Below are 17,693 nucleotides of genomic sequence, written 5' to 3' on the forward strand. Positions count from 1 at the left end.
CCAAACTACTGGCCCTTGAGATGCTGTCATTCAGGCTGGTGGAGACTGACACCTTCCGGAACTTTATGTCATTGGCAGTTCCACAATACAATGTGCCCAGCCGCTTTTATTTCAGCAGGCAAGCCGTCCCTGCCCTGCAAAAGCATGTGGAGGGAAAAATTAAAAATGCGCTACTAAATGCCGTCAGTAGCAAGGTCCACCTGACCACCGATGCGTGGACCAGTAGCCATGGACAGGGACGATACCTTTCCCTCACTGCCCATTGGGTCAATGTTGTGGAGCCGGGTACAGATCTGGAGAGTGGCTCTGTACGTATTCTGCCAACTCCAAGGATTGCAGGAATGCAGTCTGTACATATTGAGTCCTCCTCCTACTCTAGTTCCTCGGAATCAGCACTGTGTGAGCCTGTTAGGCCAGATATGAGCACAGGTGTGGCCAAACGTCAACAGGCCGTCCTTAAATTAATTTCTTTGGGGAATCTGAGCCACACAGCACAGGAGCTCTGGAATGCCATCAAGCAGGAGATCGATGTGTGGTTTGTGCCAGCGAATCTCCAGCCAGGTTTGGTAGTGAGTGACAATGGCCGAAATCTAGTGGCAGCTCTGGGCCTAGGCAACCTCACTCACATACCATGTCTAGCACACGTGCTCAATTTGGTCGTGCAGAGCTTTCTGAGGGACTATCCGGATCTTGATGCACTGCTGCACAAGGTTCGCCTAGAGTGTGCTCACTTGCGGCGTTCCAGCATGGCAAGATCGCGCATTGCATCTCTGCAACGCCGATTCCGCCTGCCAGAACATCGCATCATATGTGACCTCCCCACCAGGTGGAATTCAACGTTACATATGTTGGAGCGGTTGTGTGAGCAGCAGGCAGCAGTAATGGAGTACCAGCTGCATCAGGCGCAAACAAGTCGCACTGTGCGCCGGACACACTTCACCACCACTGAGTGGGCCACTATGAGGGACATCTGCCAAGTTTTGCGTGCCTTCGATGACTCCACGCGGATGGCCAGTGCAGATGATGCACTAATCAGCATGACTGTCCCCCTCATCTGTCTGCTTCAAAAAACCTTACAAGCACTAAGTGAGGAGGTTTTTGAAGAGGTCGAGAATGAGCAGTCAGAAATGCCATCTGCTTCTGGCAAGTCTGCGCAACGTGCTTCCACACAAAGGCCCAGGCAAGGGACACTTAGTGAGGAGGATGACGAAGAGTCAATGGAGGAGGAGGAACACATCTCTCCAGAGGAGGGAGGTACACAAGGCTCTAGTAGTCAGTGTGTACAGCGAGGGTGGGGTGATGCTGAGCAGGCAAAGATGCTGCCTCAAGCTGGGGACAGCGTTTCCGGTCCAGTTGGCAGTCTGCAGCACATGGTTGATTTCATGCTGCAGTGCTTGTTAAATGACCGCCGCATCGCCAACATTCTCCACACGGCTGATTATTGGGCCTAGGCAACCTCACTCACATACCATGTCTAGCACACGTGCTCAATTTGGTCGTGCAGAGCTTTCTGAGGGACTATCCGGATCTTGATGCACTGCTGCACAAGGTTCGCCTAGAGTGTGCTCACTTGCGGCGTTCCAGCATGGCAAGATCGCGCATTGCATCTCTGCAACGCCGATTCCGCCTGCCAGAACATTGCATCATATGTGACCTCCCCACCAGGTGGAATTCAACGTTACATATGTTGGAGCGGTTGTGTGAGCAGCAGGCAGCAGTAATGGAGTACCAGCTGCATCAGGCGCAAACAAGTCGCACTGTGCGCCGGACACACTTCACCACCACTGAGTGGGCCACTATGAGGGACATCTGCCAAGTTTTGCGTGCCTTCGATGACTCCACGCGGATGGCCAGTGCAGATGATGCACTAATCAGCATGACTGTCCCCCTCAACTGTCTGCTTCAAAAAACCTTACAAGCACTAAGTGAGGAAGTTTTTGAAGAGGTCGAGAATGAGCAGTCAGAAATGCCATCTGCTTCTGGCAAGTCTGCGCAACGTGCTTCCACACAAAGGCCCAGGCAAGGGACACTTAGTGAGGAGGATGACGAGGAGTCAATGGAGGAGGAGGAACACATCTCTCCAGAGGAGGGAGGTACACAAGGCTCTAGTAGTCAGTGTGTACAGCGAGGGTGGGGTGATGCTGAGCAGGCAAAGATGCTGCCTCAAGCTGGGGACAGCGTTTCCGGTCCAGTTGGCAGTCTGCAGCACATGGTTGATTTCATGCTGCAGTGCTTGTTAAATGACCGCCGCATCGCCAACATTCTCCACACGGCTGATTATTGGGTGTACACCCTCCTAGATCCTCGCTACCGGGACAACTTACAAAGCCTCATACCACAGTTGAACCGGGAGCGAAAAATGCGGGAGTACCAAGAAACACTTGTGCAGGCCATCATGTTCTCCATTCCCCCCGCAAGTGTTGCTGGTAGTGCTTTTCAAAGCAGCCATGTGGGTAGAGGCAGTGGAGGAAGCTTTGCACAAAGAGGTAGCAGAGGCAGTGCCGCAGGACAAGGCAAGGCAGGTATGACCCAAATGTGGAAAAGTTTTGTGCGACCGCCACAAACGGCTACACCATCACAGACGGCTCCAGTCAGCAGGAGACAACGTTTCCATCAGATGGTGACAGACTACTTGTCATGCCCTGTTAGTGTTCTCCCAGACGGCTCTTCCCCGTTCAAGTATTGGGTCTCTAAGCTGGATACATGGCCAGAGCTTAGCCAGTATGCATTGGAGGTGCTGGCTTGCCCTGCTGCCAGTGTATTATCGGAACGTGTCTTTAGTGCTGCAGGTGGTGTGGTAACAGACCGTCGCACCCGACTATCCGCCGATAATGTTGACCGGCTTACTTTTCTGAAAATGAACAAGGCCTGGATCTCACCTGAATTTGCCAGTCCTCTTCCAGAATAAATAATTGGCTGGCAACAGGATCCAGGTCTCCTGTTGTGTTCATATTTCTATGACCTGAACTTTATTTCCTGGGCTACAGCAACGCCCGTTGTTGCTCAGAAGTGCTGTCCGCACAGACAAAACACTCGCTCATGTGTAAGTGGGGTTTGGTAACGTCAGCTGATCCCCTGCTGTGTGTATGGCAAAGTGTCCTGCTCCATCCACAGTCAAACAACCTCAGATTTACACCTGGCTCCAAGTAGGCCTCGGCCTACTACCTGATTTTCCCTGGGCTCTGACACCACCAGTTGGTGCTCAGAAGTGCTGTCCGCACAGACAAAACACTCGTTCATGTGTAAGTAGGGTTCGGTAACGTCAGCTGATCCCCTGCTGTGTGTACGGCAGACTCTCCTGCTGCCTACAACTCCTGACTACCTCTGATTTAATATGTTCTCTGATTTGCCCTCTGTCTCCACTCTGTTTTGAGTATTTCCTCCGGCCTACAACACCACCTGTTTCTGCTCTCAAGTGCCGTCTGCACAATCCACACTTGTTCCTGTGTTACCTGGGTCCTGTAACATCTGCTCATCTCCAGAGGTGAGCATGGCAATGTCTCCTGCTTTGTCTACATTCCCACTACTTGTAGTGGAAATGTGGACAGAGCAGGAGACATTGCCTGACTCACCTCTAGGGAGAAGCTGCTGTTACAGAACCCCAGTAACACAGGAACAAGTGTGGGTTGTGCAGACGGCATTTCAGAGCAGCAACTGGCGTGGTTGGAAGCCAGAGGAAATACTCGAAACAGAGTGAAGACAGAGGCCTAATTGGAGTACATTGACAGTTAGTAGAAGTCTAGAAACAATCGCAAACTGCCACCAAGTAGGCCTTGGCCTACTACCTAATTTTCCCTGGGCTCCGACACCGCCAGTTGGTGCTCAGAATTGCTGTCCGCACAGACAAAACACTCGCTCATGTGTAAGTGGGGTTTGGTAACGTCAGCTGATCCCCTGCTGTGTGTATGGCAAAGTGTCCTCCTCCGTCCACAGTCATACAACTTCAGATTTACACCTGGCTCCAAGTAGGCCTCGGCCTACTACCTGATTTTCCCTGGGCTCCGACACCGCCAGTTGGTGCTCAGAAGTGCTGTCCGCACAGACAAAACACTCACTCATGTGTAAGTGGGGTTCGGTAACGTCAGCTGATCCCCTGCTGTGTGTATGGCAAAGTGTCCTGCTCCCTCCACAGTCAAACAACCTCAGATTTACACCTGGCTCCAAGTAGGCCTCGGCCTACTACCTGATTTTCCCTGGGCTCCGACACCGCCAGTTGGTGCTCAGAAGTGCTGTCCGCACAGACAAAACACTCGCTCATGTGTAAGTGGGGTTCGGTAACGTCAGCTGATCCCCTGCTGTGTGTATGGCAAAGTGTCCTGCTCCCTCCACAGTCAAACAACCTCAGATTTACACCTGGCTCCAAGTAGGCCTCGGCCTACTACCTGATTTTCCCTGGGCTCCGACACCGCCAGTTGGTGCTCAGAAGTGCTGTCCGCACAGACAAAACACTCGCTCATGTGTGAGTGGGGTTCGGTAACGTCAGCTGATCCCCTGCTGTGTGTATGGCAAAGTGTCCTGCTCCCTCCACAGTCAAACAACCTCAGATTTACACCTGGCTCCAAGTAGGCCTCGGCCTACTACCTGATTTTCCCTGGGCTCCGACACCGCCAGTTGGTGCTCAGAAGTGCTGTCCGCACAGACAAAACACTCGCTCATGTGTAAGTGGGGTTCGGTAACGTCAGCTGATCCCCTGCTGTGTGGAGGGCAAACTGCTGCTGCCTCCAAATTGTAACTACTTCAGATTTAAACATTCTCTGATTTGGCCTCTGTCTCCACTCTGTCTCTAGTATTTCCCCTGACCTCCAAATTCAAACAACGTCTTATCTTAAACTGCCTCCAAGTTGGCCTCAGCCTACAAAATGACTATCCCTGGGCTCCAACATCGTCAGTTGTTGATCGGAAGTGCTGTCCACACAGAAAAACACACTCGTTCATGTGAAAGTGGGGGTCAGTACCGTCAGCTGATCCCCTGCTGTGTGGAGGGCAAACTGCTGCTGCCTCCAAATTGTAACTACTTCAGATTTAAACATTCTCTGATTTGGCCTCTGTCTCCACTCTGTCTCTAGTATTTCCCCTGACCTCCAACACCACCAGTTACTGCTCACAGTTGCCGTCCACGCATTCCACACGTGTTCCTGTGTTACTGGGGTTCTGTAACATCAGCAGATCCCCCAATATGTGTCCGCCACTGTCTCCTGCGCTGTCCACCTTCCCACTGCAAGCGGTGGGAAGGTGGACAGAGCAGGAGACAGTGGCAGACACACATCAGGGGATCTGCTGACATTACAGAACCCCAGTAACCCAGGAACACGTGTGGATTGGGCAGACGGCTGCTGTACGCATAAACTGGCGGTGTTGGTGGTCACGTGAAATCCTGGAAACAGAGTGGAGACAGATGCCTAATTGGAGCACGTTGACAGTCTGTTGTAGCCTACAAACAATCAAAAACTGCCACCAAGTAGGCCTCGGCCTGCACCCTGGTTCTCCCTGGGCTCCAACAGCGCTAGTTGGTGCTCGGAAGTGCTGTCCACACAGAAAAACACACTCGTTCATGTGAAAGTGGGGTTCGGTAACGTCAGCTGATCCCCTGCTGTGTGGAGGGCAAAGTGTCCTGCTCCCTCCAAAGTCAAAATACCTCAGCTTTACACCTGGCTCCTAGTAGGCTTCGGCCTGCACCCTGATTGTCCCTGGGTTCCAACAACGCTAGTTGGTGCTCGGAAGTGCTGTCCACACAGAAAAACACACTCGTTCATGTGAAAGTGGGGGTCAGTAACGTCAGCTGATCCCCTGCTGTGTGGAGGGCAAACTGCTGCTTCCTCCAAATTCAAACAATGTCTTATCTTAAACTGCCTCCAAGTAGGCCTCAGCCTACAAAATGACTATCCCTGGGCTCCAACATCGTCAGTTGTTGCTCGGAAGTGCTGTCCACACAGAAAAAAACACTTGTTCATGTGAAAGTGGGGGTCGGTAACGTCGGCTGATCCCCTGCTGTGTGGAGGGCAAAGTGTCCTGCTCCCTCCAAAGTCAAAATACCTCCGATTTACACCTGGCTCCTAGTAGGCCTCGGCCTGCACCATGATTGTCCGTGGGCTCCAACAACGCCAGTTGGTGCTCGGAAGTGCTGTCCACACAGAAAAACACACTCGTTCATGTGAAAGTGGGGTTCGGCAACGTCAGCTGATCCCCTGCTGTGTGGAGGGCAAAGTGCTGCTGCCTCCAAATTGTAACTACTTCAGATTTAAACATTCTCTGATTTGGCCTCTGTCTCTAGTATTTCCCCTGACCTCCAACACCGCCAGTTCCTGCTCACAGTTGCCGTCCACGCATTCCACACTTGTTCCTGTGTTCCTGGTGTTCTGTAACGTGAGCTGATCCCCCAATGTGTGTCCGGCACTGTCTCCTGCGCTGTCCACCTTCCCACTGCAAGTGGTGGGAATGTGGACAGAGCAGGAGACATTGGCAGACAAACATCAGGGGATCTGCTGACATTACAGAACACCAGTAACACAGGAACACGTGTGGATTGGGCAGACGGCTACTGTACGCATAAACTGGCGGTGTTGGTGGTCACGTGAAATCCTGGAAACAGAGTGGAGACAGATGCCTAATTGGAGCACGTTGACAGTCTGTTGTAGCCTACAAACAATCTAAAACTACCACCAAGTAGGCCTCGGCCTACACCATGATTGTCCCTGGGCTCCAACAATGCCAGTTGGTGCTCGGCAGTGTCTTTGGCACGGGGACTCCCTGTTGCCCAGCCTGTTTCCAGCACGCCTGCTATTTCCGGGTAGTGTCAAGGTCACTATGCCACCAATCCGTTGTCCTGTCGTCTTGCGGCTGGGTTAGCCGACTCTACGGTGCCTGCAGTTTAGGTGACTCCTATGTGGGCTGCGGGAACTGGCACTGAAGGCTGGATCCGTAGTGCCAATGGGACATGGACCCCCTGTAGGACTGTGGGTTTTGGTAACTGCGGCCGGCTTGCGGCCTGGCTACTTTGCTTTGAATGGGTACCTTCTGCTACCCATCCGGGTGCCAGCACTGTCTGCTGGTTCTCGCCACAGCCTTTGGCCTAGGTGCCTCCATCTCGGTATCCGAGGTCCAGCACTGTCAGCTGGTCCTTGGTAGTGCTTTCTAGCACAGGTACCTCCTGCCTAGTAACCGTGGTCCAGCACCGTCAGCTGTTCCTCGGTAGTGCCATTGGCTCTTGTAGCTTTTGCTACCCATCTGGGTTCCAGCACCGTCAGCTGGTTCTCGGCAGTGTCTTTGGCACGGGTACTCCCTGTTGCCCAGCCTGTTTTCAGCACGCCTGCTGTTTCCGGGTAGTGTCAAGGTCACTATGCCACCCATCCGTTGTTCTGTCGTCTTGCGGCCGGGTTAGCCGACTCTACGGTGCCTGCAGTTTAGGTGACTCCTATGTGGGCTGTGGGAACTGGCACTGAAGGCTGGATCCGTAGTGCCAATGGGACATGGACCCCCTGTAGGACTGTGGGTTTCGGTAACTGCGGCCGGCTTGCGGCCTGGCTACTTTGCTTTGAATGGGTACCTTCTGCTACCCATCCGGGTGCCAGCACTGTCTGCTGGTTCTCGCCACAGCCTTTGGCCTAGGTGCCTCCATCTCGGTATCCGAGGTCCAGCACCGTCAGCTGGTCCTTGGTAGTGCTTTTTAGCACAGGTACCTTCTGCTTAGTAACCGTGGTCCAGCACCGTCAGTTGGTCCTCGGTAGTGCCATTGGCTCTTGTTCCTTCTGCTACCCATCCGGGTGCCAGCACTGTCTGCTAGTTCTCGCCACAGCCTTTGGCCTAGGTGCCTCCATCTCGGTATCCGAGGTCCAGCACCGTCAGCTGGTCCTTGGTAGTGCTTTTTAGCACAGGTACCTTCTGCTTAGTAACCGTGGTCCAGCACCATCAGTTGGTCCTCGGTAGTGCCATTGGCTCTTGTTCCTTCTGCTACCCATCCGGGTGCCAGCACTGTCTGCTGGTTCTCGCCAGTTTCTCAGCCTTCTTGTACCTTCTGCTACATTTCCAAGATCAAGCTTTTTGAAATTGTCTTTGGTAATCCTTATTGATCTCCATGACGACGACCCTGATGACGACGACCCTGAAGACCACACCAAAGAAGACCAGAAATATGACCCTAAATAATAAGACCAAGAGGACAAAGAACATGAAGACAACCACCAAGATACAGAACAAAAGACAGAAGAACAAGAAGCAGAAGAAGCAAAAGCAGAAGAACAGAAAGCAGAAGAACATTAAGCATAAGACTAAAAATCAGCATAGAAGAAATCAAAATTATAAGCAGAAGAAGACTAAGCAGTAAATGGGGGTGAGTCCGTTCCTCCTCGTGGTGCCCCTGGAAAATGCCTGCTGCTGCAGGCCAAACTGAACGCGGACAAATCCTGTTGTAAATCTTTAGTGACAGGCAGAACGTAAGGTGTAATCTTATAACTTTTATAGATAAGTACTACAGGAATGCCTGTCACCATAAGAAAATGAAGACAAAGAAGAATAGGAAGAAGATGAAGAAATAGCATATTAAAATTAATAATAGCTGAATAAGAAGAATATGAAGAATGGAAAAAAAAATTAATGGGAAGAAGATGAAGAAGAAGAAGAAGATGAATAAGGTGAAGAAAAAGTTGATGAAAAAAATGCTACTGCTGCGGATCATGAAGGAGAAAGTGTGGGAGAAGTACAAAAGAAGGTGAAGAGCATGGAAGTTGTGAAACATACATATCTGACAAAACATAAAAAAGGTTAACATAGTCAATATCTTTTTAACTCTGAACGTATTGAAAAAAAAAATTGGAATTAATGCTATGCCATGTGATTTGAATAAACCACTATGCTTTTAATGTCTCCTCCACCTCCCACAATACATTCTACATGATTCTTATTTGTTTTCAATTATTTAAACACTATGTCCAATTGTAAATAATGGCACTTCATCAAATCAGAAAACACACTATGATGGCCACAAAGTGAACTCACCATAAAGAAGCGAACCACAAAATAATATAAAAAATAATTTTATTAACAAAATCATATACATTAAAAGGGCCACATACCCATATTTGAAAAAATAACCCAGAAAGGGGACTGCAGCATTATTTTACTGGTATAATACATAGGTAAAAAAGTCTATTGACACTGTGAGGGTACGGTCCATATCATTTCATCAAACATCAGTATATAAATAAATCCACTAATACCAAAATTGGTTATGATTATGACCGATATTATCCTTATTACAACAGTGGGCCACCCTCAGAAAGTCAACACACCTGTTTCCATATATAGACTCATATAACACATAACTAAATTCATGATGGCAGAAAAAGAGGCATAATTAATCAATGCTAGATAAATCCACAGCATTAACTCCCATACTCCGCTATATAATATATTAGTGGAGCAACACACACATTAATGACAACCGCCAATTAGGGATTTTAAATAAATAGAGACATATGGATACCTATAATGTGCTAAGTATGATCCAGCTGCTGTCCCCTGCGCCCCGACGCACGTTTCGCCCTACTGCTTCTTCCGGGGGCCCCCGGAAGAAGCAGTAGGGCGAAACGCGCGTCGGGGCACAGGGGACAGCGGCTGGATCATACTTAGCACATTATAGGTATCCATATGTCTCTATTTATTTAAAATTCCTAATTGGCGGTTGTCATTAATGTGTGTGTTGCTCCACTAATATATTATATAGCGGAGTATGGGGGTTAATGCTGTGGATTTATCTAGCATTGATTAATTATGCCTCTTTTTCTGCCATCATGGATTTAGTTATGTGTTATATGAGTCTATATATGGAAACAGGTGTGTTGACTTTCTGAGGGTGGCCCACTGTTGTAATAAGGATAATATCGGTCATAATCATAGCCAATTTTGGTATTAGTGGATTTATTTATATACTGATGTTTGATGAAATGATATGGACCGTACCCTCACAGTGTCAATAGACTTTTTTACCTATGTATTATACCGGTAAAATAATGCTGCAGTCCCCTTTCTGGGTTATTTTTTTAAATATGGGTATGTGGCCCTTTTAATGTATATGATTTTGTTAATAAAATTATTTTTTATATTATTTTGTGGTTCGCTTCTTTATGGTGAGTTCACTTTGTGGCCATCATAGTGTGTTTTCTGTTTTTTGTTTTCAATTATGTAGAATTAGTCAACAAGGAAATAAAGTGCTTTTTTTAATTCCGATACCGGAAGTCCCATTGACTTGAATGGGACTTCCGGTATCGGAATCGGCGATACCCGATATTTTTTTCGTATCGGGCGATACCATCCGATGCGATATTTTTGGGTATCGAACGGTATCGCTCAACACTAGTCATGACCCATAGAAGCGCAATAGCACAAAACGGCCATCATTGCTCTCACACTCCTTTACCATTTCTCCCGTCAAAGATGTTTTGAATCTTTGGAATAAACATTCGTTTTGAAGACTGGTGAGTGCCATCCCCTTTTTCTCTTACATAGACTGTTACTGCTGTTATTTCTGGACGGGCACCCGTAGGTCCAGGTTTCTTTGCCAGTAGCATTTGTGGTATATAGATTCACATTGTGCCAAAAGGCGTTCTTGCTGTGTGGATTACTTTGCTCTTTGATTACCTTAACTTTATTTAATTTACTATTGATCAGCCTTTGTAAAGTTATGAATCTTTGTAATATACTACATTACCCTATTTTTTCCCATCTTTCTCCAAAATGATGCTGAAAGTGCTGGTTTATCTGCCAAGCTCGTGCTCTTTTCAAAGATGCCTTGGACTGTAGTTTTAACAACAATCTATTCTCAGACACTCACTGTGTGAGCTTCTCTGCTCCCCTACCCCATGCTCATATAATGAGAGTGTTTGTTTATAGTGTATCCTATAGGATTAGTGCTAGACCTGCCGTTCAAAGCAGCTACTAAAGCAGCTTGAAGTAGGCAGAAAAAGCAGCACATTCAGTATGGTGTTGTAGAATGTAGCAAGATAAGGTAATGGTATATATTGCAAAGATTCATAGCTTTGCAAAGATTGTTCAATGAAGTAACCCTAAGGATACTACAATAGAATGCATTCACGTTTTAATTTTCTAATTTCGTTTGCGCCTCATTCTGCATCACACTAAATCCTTCAGGATCTGATCAATCCATAATTATTAGATTTATTTTTATAAGATTAATTTTACAATTCACATTTGTGTGTCAAATAGCAGCAGTGCAACATGAACAGTAAAGACATGACTGAATAATTGAGATTGCAGTCTTCAAGTTTTATGAAGCTTTGTCCATTTTCATCAGGTTCACGTGAATGCCGTTCACAGAACGTAAAACGAGCTCCTGAATCATCTTTGGCTCATTGTCGGGATCTTGACTCAGTTGGAATCTCTGTAACGTCAGTGCGATGGCAACTTTCATCTCATTCATAGCAAAGATCTGTCCAATACAGTTCCTGGGGGAGAGAATATAAAGGTTAATTGATTATTTTTATACATAACCAGTACAATATATAACATAAAATAGTAAGAATTATGTTAAAAAGAACTTTAGTTGTGGCAAGTAACTGCAGCTGATGGCAAATCTACTATTTTACTTATAAAACCCAACACAATCTCGAGTAGGGATCAGGTAACATCCAGGCAGAAATGGATCTCAGTGCCATCTGAAAGATTTTATAATTACCGTAGGTTGTTTGGAGAAAGCCATATCTTTAAAATCCTATTTTCAACAAAAATGCTAACTACTCAACCTCCTTAAAAAGCAGCAGTATTAAAAATAACCTCAATTATTCACACATGTTTGGGGCCCTACTAACATTTTAATTTTCATGTGAGATAAAATGAATGTCTAACTGGTAAGCTCTGTGCCTCAACTGTGATGTGTAACTTCAAAGCTCTGTGCCTCAACTGTGATGTGTAACTGGCAAGCTCTTTGCCTCAACTCTGATGTTTAACTGCCAAGCTCTGTGCCTCAACTGTAATGTGTAACTGTGGCGCCCCTGAGGCTCAGTCGCCAGAGAGGTACTGCGCCTTCTCCTAAGGTGTAGTGCCCCACCACCTAGGTAAGTTGGGAACTCCTTTCCACACTCCAACACCTGCATCCCACACACAGGATAGTTCAGCACTGACCACATTGCGGCTTCATGCTTAGAGGGTAGCAGAGCGCCTTTCGTGGGTCCTTGCTTCGTCACACGAGATGTGCTGGGAGGTGGGTGGTGTTGAAATCCATATAAAAGGTTGGGAAGGTTTAGAATTACAGGTCAGTCTGGAGATCAATCTGAGTCAGAGAGCAGGCTGACAGGTCGTCAGCCTGACAGGAGGTCAAGGCGGAGGAAGACAGTCAGTCAGGAGAGGCTGAGGACTGGTCTTAGTGGAACGAGCTCCCTAGGAGAGGAAGAGGAGAAGGAGTGCTGCAGCTGCCTCAGTGACCTAAGCCAGCTGGCACGGGAAGGGAACAGAAGGAGAAAGATGTAGAACTGCAGCCTAAGCGTCCATAAGAGAGAGAAGGAACAGCGCGGAATGAAGGAGTAGGCGAACAGAGAGGAGTTGTGGGTTGGAAGAGGAACCCTGCCTATAGGTTCTCAGTGCAAGGCCGGGGCCCGGTCCCTGAGGTTGTATGAACACTTATGGTTCTGCAGCAGACACCGGTGGAGTAGTTGGCTATAAATGCATTACTCCCATCCAAGACTTGGGGCACAACAGCAACTGAATAGAGAGCCAGGACTCCGGAGAAGGGAGTCCCCGAGAGAGGCTACAGCTGTCTGTCATACAAGTAGAGTTGTTAGGAACATCTGACAGGAGGAACTTCAGAGTACCACGGTACTGGAGCTCTTCACACTAAAAGGCGCAATAGAGGAGTCGTTCAGGAGAGGTACATGTTGGCGGGGTGTTGGAGAGGAGAATCCTAAATATATATAAACTTGGCACACACCAAAGGTTTCTGATGCAGAAAGGTGATTTTTAATTATACAACAGTACATACATACACAGACGTTTCGGTCTAGGACCTTCATCAATGTACGATATATTGTACTGTGAGATTCTTAGTGACTGGGCTTTGTGAGATAGACCAATCCTGTGAGGAGGCACATGAAGCCGTCCCACTGCGTGGTGGTTTGTGGAGTGTGGACGCAGTATCCGCCGCGAATCCCAAGTGCCATACTGCGTCCACACTCCACAAACCACCACGCAGTGGGACGGCTTCATGTGCCTCCTCACAGGATTGGTCTATCTCACAAAGCCCAGTCACTAAGAATCTCACAGTACAATATATCGTACATTGATGAAGGTCCTAGACCGAAACGTCTGTGTATGTATGTACTGTTGTATAATTAAAAATCACCTTTCTGCATCAGAAACCTTTGGTGTGTGCCAAGTTTATATATATTTAGTTCACGGATTGGGATCCTACTTGGGCACCACCTACAATTCTCAGGGTTGTGCCAACGGTTTTGTTCTTACTTGGAGAGGAGAATCCTGACTTGCCTGGGAGGTTGATGGAGTCTCTACCCCGGAGGACACGGCACGGAGGCGGGCACCAGTGGGTACCACGAACTGTGAGTAAAAAATTGGAACTGCAAGCCCTGGTGTCTTCCATTCATTTGTGCACCAACACCGTCAGCACTGCTACATCTGGGTACCAACATTCCTCACACTGCCTGCGCCTATACACTGCCCTGCGGTTACAGCTTCACCTGTGGGGAGCTACACCATCTATGCTGCAACACACCATCAGCCCCAGAGGATCTACACGCAGCGTTGGCTTAACATCTTGCTTGCCAAACACCACAGGTGGCGTCACGAACTATCACCTAATCTATATCTCAAACCACCATTGATTTGGGTGCCCAGGGCCATGGACCGGGTCACAGCTGCCGTGACACATCCCCCTGACACCGGCCCGGTACCGAGTACCCCACAGCCCTGGGACGGGGCGACCCATAACTGGCAAGCTCTGTGCCTCAACTGTGATGTGTAACTGGCAAGCTCTGTGCCTCAACTGTGATGTTTAACTGGCAAGTTATGGGCCTCAAGTGAGATGTGTAACCACCAGGCTCTGTGCTCAATTCTGACATGTAACTGCCAAGCTCTTTTCTTCATATCGAGTAAACACCTTCCTAGTTAAACTGTATGCAAGTCACAGCATCATCCTCAAGTGGGATGTAGAAGTAGGGGGCATATATTAGATCAGTCTTCCCCAACTCCGGTCCTCAAGAGCCACCAACAGGTCATGTTTTCAGGATTTCCTTAGTATTGCACAGGTGATAATTGTATCACCTGAACAGACAAGAATTCAAACACCTGAGCAATACTAAGGAAATCCTGAAAACATGACCTGTTTGTGGCTCTTGAGGACCGGAGTTGGGGAACACTGTGTTAGAGCTTCAAAGATGCAAGGAAAGAGAAGTACGGCTAATTAGGGTGCTCAGACCAAGACAGACACTTGTTTTGGATGGAAAAGAAACTTCTTTACTTGGTCATTATGTCCTCACAAAGCTTTTCGGCGGTGAATTCACCTTCATCAGGCAGCATAACCATGGCAGGTTTGTGTACTTTGTTCCTAACCTTCTCTATTTGACCACCGGGTATTACGCCAGGAGCGCCCCCTCCTCTCTTCTATTTTGTTTCAGATCTTCAAAGATGTCTTACCTTGCTCCAGCTGAGAATGGAACATAAGCATGTGAATGTCTATTTGATGCATTGTCAGGTGAAAACCTCAGTGGATCAAAAACCTAAAATCATAAGATGCACAAACACCTGCTAGTAAGAACACAACAGAAACTAATAAGGTTCATTTCACAATATATGTAGAATACAAAAAGAACATCGTCGATAACCTGAAACTCATCACGAGAAGTCAAGATAAAGAAAATTATGGTCAAAACCATGTGGTCTATCGTGCATTTCAAATTCTTCAAACTTTTGGGCAACGTCTTGAATTTTTCCATAGTCAGTACATTACACCATACACATCACGTATATAATATATCCACAATACCTAGGTAGCTTGACATTTCAATACTAACGCCAATGACATACAGGGGATATTAAAATTATTCTATACGGCTAAATACCTACGATATGTGGCCTCCACTTACTTCAGGGTTATCCCAAACACTGGGAGATCTGTTCATGCAAAACATACTCATTACTACGAGGGTACCTGTCAGATCAAAAGATAAAAAGAGGAATTCGGGATTAATTGCTATAAGAGCAAGCAACAAAACATGGAACCAATACAAACTATTATTTATTCACAAATATTCTTAGCACAGAAACAGCACATCCAGTATGTATCGGTGCAAGCATCCAATGTACAAAAAAGCCAGAAAGACAAAAATTGAAAAGAAACGCTCCAAAAACAGTGTAATATAGAAGTAGTTTGTGACATCCAAGCTTCAAAATAGCTATAGAAGAGCTGAGACGTCGCTGTCTGTCTCACAAAGTTTGGGTTTGGATCCAATCAACCCCCCTTTCATCTGACTTTTTGGAGCGCTGCTTTGGAGTTATGTCGTTGTATCGTTTAGTTCATCAGTATCAACAACAAACCTATTATTCTTATTGTTAGAAAGTGACGAGACAAGTAGATTGGTATATATTCCCAGGAGCCCTCCTATCCATACATCGCTTCAGGAGGTAGAGTTGCAATCAAAATTATTCAATCCCCATCGCAATTTCAATTTATTAGCAAAAATTTATGAACTTTCTGCTATTTGAATCAAACAAGAACAATATAAAATGGTCGATACCACTAACAAAAAAAGTAGATTTGCCAAATTCATCACAAAATGCCAGTTTTACGGAATACTGCAGTCTCAGAATTATTCACCCCCTTCATGACCAGTGTTTTTAGTACTTAGTAGAGCACCTCTGGCTGTTGTGACCAGGATTTTGTTTTATATTATGGTTTTAGGATTTCAATTAAAAAAAAAAAAAAGTGACCGACCTTTCGGTAGGCTCCGTCCATCAAAGAATGTGATTGGTTCTTTCAGCTCACGAGTTATTGCCGGTACAGGAGGGTAGAGACGCATACTCTCCTTTATGCACATAGCGGTATATGACAGCTTATTCAAGTCTTCCCTAGAAACACAAAACAGTAATAATAGAAAATACTAATATTACTCTATTGATATTGTCTACTCTGTCAATCATGTAAAAAATGGTCACGCCCATGAGGAGCTTCTCACTGACATTAATAGGAGAAAGTGTACGACAGAAAAAAACGTTTGTAAAACCTGTGATCATGGAAACCTTTTTAGATATTTTCTCTACTGACGTGTTCTTCTAGTAACCTGATGGAGCAGACAAGGCTTTTGTAGCTGCCACAGACCACTGGAGTGGCCTGCGCTGGACCTACGTGGGCATTGGAAGTGTATTCTAGGCCAAGCCAAATCAACCTGAGGCTGGGTTTACACCAGCCGACATTAAGAAACCGCAGATAAGTGGTTATTTAATAGATTATTTAAACAGGCCCACGCACTTTTACTGATTGCATAGGACAATGTGCTGTCGAGAATGATGATCTTTCAAGCAAACCAAAAAATCCTTTCATCTATCGAAGGTGATGGGGTTCCTCATAAGGCTTTTTTTGCAGCACTGTCATTGGCTTTATTCTATTGATGATAACATAAAAGCCAATAAATATTATATATTAGGATCTTACCACTCTACTGTAGTCTGATCTCCCAGGACCTCTCTGATCTCTTCCCGGCATTTCTCCTGGTGCTCGGGATATTTAGCCAGGCAATATAATGTCCAGGAGATGCCGCTGGCCGTTGTATCGTGTCCTGCAAACATGAATGTGTTCACCTCTGCCCGCAGATCTTCATCAGATAGACCATGACCATTTTCATCCTGATAAAGACAGACACATATCTCTGTTACTAGAAATATTTGGATAACATGGGAGGTGTTTTAGATTTGATTTCTTTTCCAGAAACTCCTTCACTCTTGCTCATGGGTGGTGCTTAGTATGGCAGCTCTGTCTTGTTCACTTAAGAGGAGCAGAACGGCACCACCTTCCATCTGTAAGCATAGTACAGTATACTTGCCCACCAGACAATACTAGGGTTTACCTCTATTATCTAACCCTAATACTAGGGTTTATCTCCGTAACTTAAAGGGAATCTGTCACCCCTTTTATGATATATCATATAATAATATCATTCAATTGTGTGCCACATAAAGATTCTCTTAGTACTTTTGCTTCCCCCTGACCCCGCACCTTTCATGCATAAATACCATTTTTGTATCAGTTCAGATGTATGTAAATTGCCGCGGTCCGGTCCGATGGGCGGGGCTTATTCGCCTGCTCCCCCCGTCCCTGTCTTGCTCTGCTCATTTCTTCTTTCTTCTTCTTGCGTTCACGTATTGTTTCAGCGCTTGCGCATTGCAAAGGCCTCCGGTGCTTGCGCAGTATGCTTTGCCAAACTGTGGGCAAAGTATATAATCGTTACTGCGCATGCGCCGGTATTTTTCCCTACGTCTATGACTCGGAAGTCTTCATATGCATATGAAGACTTCTGGGTCATAGACGCAGGGAAAAACACCGGCGCATGCGCAGTAACGATTATATGCTTTGCCCACAGTTTGGCAAAGCATACTGCGCAAGCGTCAGAGGCCTTTGCAATGCGCAAGCGCTGAAACAATACGTGAACGCAGGAAGAAGAAAGAAGAAATGCGTAGAGCAA

General features: G+C 46.7%; 1 protein-coding gene across 2 annotated transcripts in view; it reads right to left on the reverse strand.

Annotated features, from left to right (window-relative positions):
* Nucleotides 1–11,144: 11,144 nt before the first annotated feature.
* The window catches only part of LOC141048615 (cytochrome P450 4B1-like), a 58,183-nt gene continuing 51,634 nt past the window's right edge, over nt 11,145–17,693 (reverse strand). For both annotated transcript variants that reach the window (XM_073544379.1, XM_073544378.1), the window contains exons 8-12: nt 16,667–16,857; nt 15,950–16,083; nt 15,102–15,166; nt 14,653–14,735; nt 11,145–11,456 (exon numbers count right to left, since the gene is read on the reverse strand). In XM_073544379.1, coding sequence (XP_073400480.1) covers nt 11,279–11,456; nt 14,653–14,735; nt 15,102–15,166; nt 15,950–16,083; nt 16,667–16,857 — 651 coding nt within the window. In that variant the 3' untranslated portion in view covers nt 11,145–11,278. The remainder of the gene's footprint in view (nt 11,457–14,652; nt 14,736–15,101; nt 15,167–15,949; nt 16,084–16,666; nt 16,858–17,693) is intronic.

The sequence above is a fragment of the Dendrobates tinctorius genome, unplaced genomic scaffold (genome assembly GCF_039654945.1).
Source record: "Dendrobates tinctorius isolate UK_male_01 unplaced genomic scaffold, ASM3965494v1 ptg000138l, whole genome shotgun sequence".
In the NCBI taxonomy this organism is placed as follows: Eukaryota; Metazoa; Chordata; class Amphibia; order Anura; family Dendrobatidae; genus Dendrobates; species Dendrobates tinctorius.